This window comes from Triticum dicoccoides, chromosome 7A (assembly GCF_002162155.2).
Source record: "Triticum dicoccoides isolate Atlit2015 ecotype Zavitan chromosome 7A, WEW_v2.0, whole genome shotgun sequence".
NCBI classification, from domain to species: Eukaryota; Viridiplantae; Streptophyta; class Magnoliopsida; order Poales; family Poaceae; genus Triticum; species Triticum dicoccoides.
The window spans coordinates 626,439,907-626,443,112 of NC_041392.1; the positions used below are offsets into that span (position 1 = coordinate 626,439,907).

Here is a 3,206-nt window from a genome sequence, read left to right on the forward strand (position 1 = left end):
GCTCCTGAGATAGTGGTTAAATCTGCAAATAACAACTAATCTATTACAAAAAAACAACACATTGATCTAGGGTAACCTAAAGCAGAGGTAGGGAACAATACCACAAAAAGTGCAGAAGAATAATATTGAGGTGCAAGAAAACTTGGCACTAAAAGCAAGATATTTTATCACTACCAAATGCCTCATAAAGTAGCACCAAGCTACAGAATCAGTCTGTACCAAGTTAGATTGTGTTTGAATTTTATAGGAAGGATAGTTCGCTGGGCAGTAGGACAGAACATGCATATTATCAAGGATAAACAGACTTCATGGGAGTAAACTAAAGTGATCAAGTAGGTAAATATAAAAAGGTGAGCAGATTGACCACTATTATGCTTAGAGTACGATTACTAATTACTAAACAGAATCCACAGTGAATATGGATTCAACCTTAGTTAGTCCAACTCTTGGTTGTTGTTATAATGAACACTCCGCTACCTAGTCACCTCCATTTTTACTATTATTATTTATCTCATCAGTTATATGCCTATGCATGAACAATAGTAGAAAGTACTGAAATTGAGCCAATCTTTGAGAGGGTTGTTACCTTCACATTGATACCAAGGCTATCCACATCCAGAATAGAAGCAAAATCCACCTAAAATAACTTACATTTGTCATCCCTCAACATATTTAAATGGAAACATTAACATTTGGTCAAAGTATAGAAGTGTCAAAATCAAGAAAATGAAGTAATACAAGGCATAGATGTGTTTATTGTAAAAAAAACTCATGTGCTATGTGCTATTACTGTCAAAAGACGTACATTACATAGTCTTCAGTAGTTAGCACAGACATTACATAGTCTGTCAGTAGTTAGCTGTGACAAACTGTATATTGCAATGCTAAAAGTCTGAACCCAAGTGTTCATGTTGCAGACTCAGCACACTGAAATTATAATAGTTCATCATGCCCAAGAGGCTAAGCGCATAAACAGAGACTGCATTATAAAACCAATTACCTTTTAAATTGGTAAACTGGTTTATAAATTGTGATGTGTAGCTGTTTTCCTGAGTCAAGACTTGCATACTCTGTGTGATGTTTGCACTTTTTTATCTAATGTTTGGAACCAAAGAAGTAATCATATGCTTGAACTAAAACATTCCTCTCTTCAACTAAATATATCATTGTGACTGAGCACACACCATCCAATAGCTAAAACACTACGGTTATTTGGTTACAAAAAGAAACTTAAGTATGGAATGAACAGAAGATAAATAGTATAACTGTTTCACAAACTAATATAGCTACAACTTGTTTTCTAGTAGTATATCTTGCAGAGTCGCATTCATGGCCAGATGTCCAGATACCATGTAAGTAAGATCTATATATTGTACTTGCCTTAACAGAGGTTGAGTGTTGCACGATGAGTTTTGTATCGTCCGCATGATCCTTGTTCATGTGGCCCTGTGGAATACATGCAGCTAACTGGAGCATAAATAGGCCAAGTGAAAAATGTGGTCATCACCTGAACAACCTTCTCTTTTTTTCCTTATCCCCTGTGCACATCACGCAACAGCACCTACATGAGGAAAAAGAATTAGGGAAACGGGAAGAAATGCAAATCGAACCAAACCAAACAAGGGGCAGCGACACGAAGAGGAGAAGAGGGGCGGTACAGGGCAATTTCAAGGCATTAATACACAAGACTATATGCGTCATTGGTTATAAGTACGCAATTCAGGGCAAATTCCAGCGACAACATACTCGACTAAAGGAAACCACATAGTTTTGCAAGCAGATATTAACTTTCTTGCAGGTTATTGTAGCCTTATGCTTTTAAAAAAATTGACACGATCTGCTTGTTTGTTTTTAACTAAATGTTTAAGACAGTGGTCATATGAAGTTATCCACATGACTCAATTCCAAACACGGGAATCTTCCTCTGTTCTTTAGAACTCTACAACATACAAATCCATGTGAAACTAATTAGTAGATGTGAAGGAAGAAAAACCAGTCAGATTTCAGAAGACATAGAACTAATTAGATGAATACCTTGGTGGATGCAGACTGCGTCGACGCCGAGGTGGCCAGATTGCTGGAGCGCCGCACCTGCTTGGCCTTGAGGAGGTGCTCGTCCATCCAGGTCCGCTCGGCGGCGGACGACAGTGAGGGGGGCAGGAGGAGAGAAGCGGAAGTGACTTGAGCGACAGCTGCAGGCTGTTGAGGAACCCCTGGGTGAGGCGCTCGTCGTCGAGCGGTGGCTTGAGGATGAACTGTCGTGGAGGGTGCTTCTTCTTGGGGGAGACGGCCTTCTTCCGTTGTGCGACCTCTCGGAGGAGCCACCTCGACCTGTTCACCGGCTCGGAGCTCGAGGGCTGCGGGGACGAAGGGGTCTCATCCCCGGCTACGGCGGTCGTGCGGACTCGGCGTCACGTGGCTCGGTGGTGGAGGGGGAGGGGCGAGAAGGTGAGCGCCACTTCCTGCTCCCTGCTCGTCGGGGCCCCTGCTCCGCCACTTCCTGCTCCCCGCTCGCCGGGGGACCTTCTCCGCCACTTCCTGCTCCCCGCTCGCTGGGGCCCTGCTCCGCCACCTCGTCCACTTTCGCCGGCGGCCTCCTGCTCCCAGTTCGCCGGGGCCTGATACCTCTCCAACGTATCTATAATTTTTGATTGCTCCATGCTATATTATCTACTGTATTGGACTATATTGGGCTTTATTTTCCACTTTTATATTATTTTTGGGACTAACCTATTAACCGGAGGCCCAGCCCAAAATTGCTGTTTTTTGCCCATTTTAGTGTTTCGGAGAAACATAATATCAAACGGAGTCCAAACGGAATGAAACCTTCGGAAACATGATTTTCTCATCAGATAAGATCCAGGATACTTGGACCCTCCGTCAAGAAAGCCACGAGGCGGTCACGAGGGTGGAGGGCGCCCCCCTAGGGCACGCCCCCTGCCTCGCGGGCCCCTCGAAGCTCCACCGACGTATTTCTTCCTCCTATATATACCTACATACCCCAAACGATCGGGGACGGAGCCAAAAACCTTATTCCACCGCCGCAACTTTCTGTATCCACGAGATGCCATCTTGGGGCCTGTTTCGGAGCTCCGCCGGAGGGGGCATCGATCACGGAGGGCTTCTACATCATCATCCAAGCCCCTCCGATGAAGTGTGAGTAGTTTACTTCAGACCTATGGGTCCATAGTTAGTAGCTAGATGGC

General features: G+C 44.4%; 1 protein-coding gene across 1 annotated transcript in view; it reads right to left on the bottom strand.

The window, feature by feature from the left end:
* LOC119333725 (serine/arginine repetitive matrix protein 1-like) overlaps nucleotides 1-2,121 on the bottom strand; it is a 34,045-nt gene extending 31,924 nt beyond the window's left edge. The window contains exons 1-2 of the mRNA XM_037606522.1: nucleotides 2,035-2,121; nucleotides 1,377-1,467 (exon numbers count right to left, since the gene is read on the bottom strand). Of these exons, the coding sequence (XP_037462419.1) occupies nucleotides 1,377-1,467; nucleotides 2,035-2,121 (178 nt within the window). The remainder of the gene's footprint in view (nucleotides 1-1,376; nucleotides 1,468-2,034) is intronic.
* Nucleotides 2,122-3,206: the final 1,085 nt, after the last annotated feature.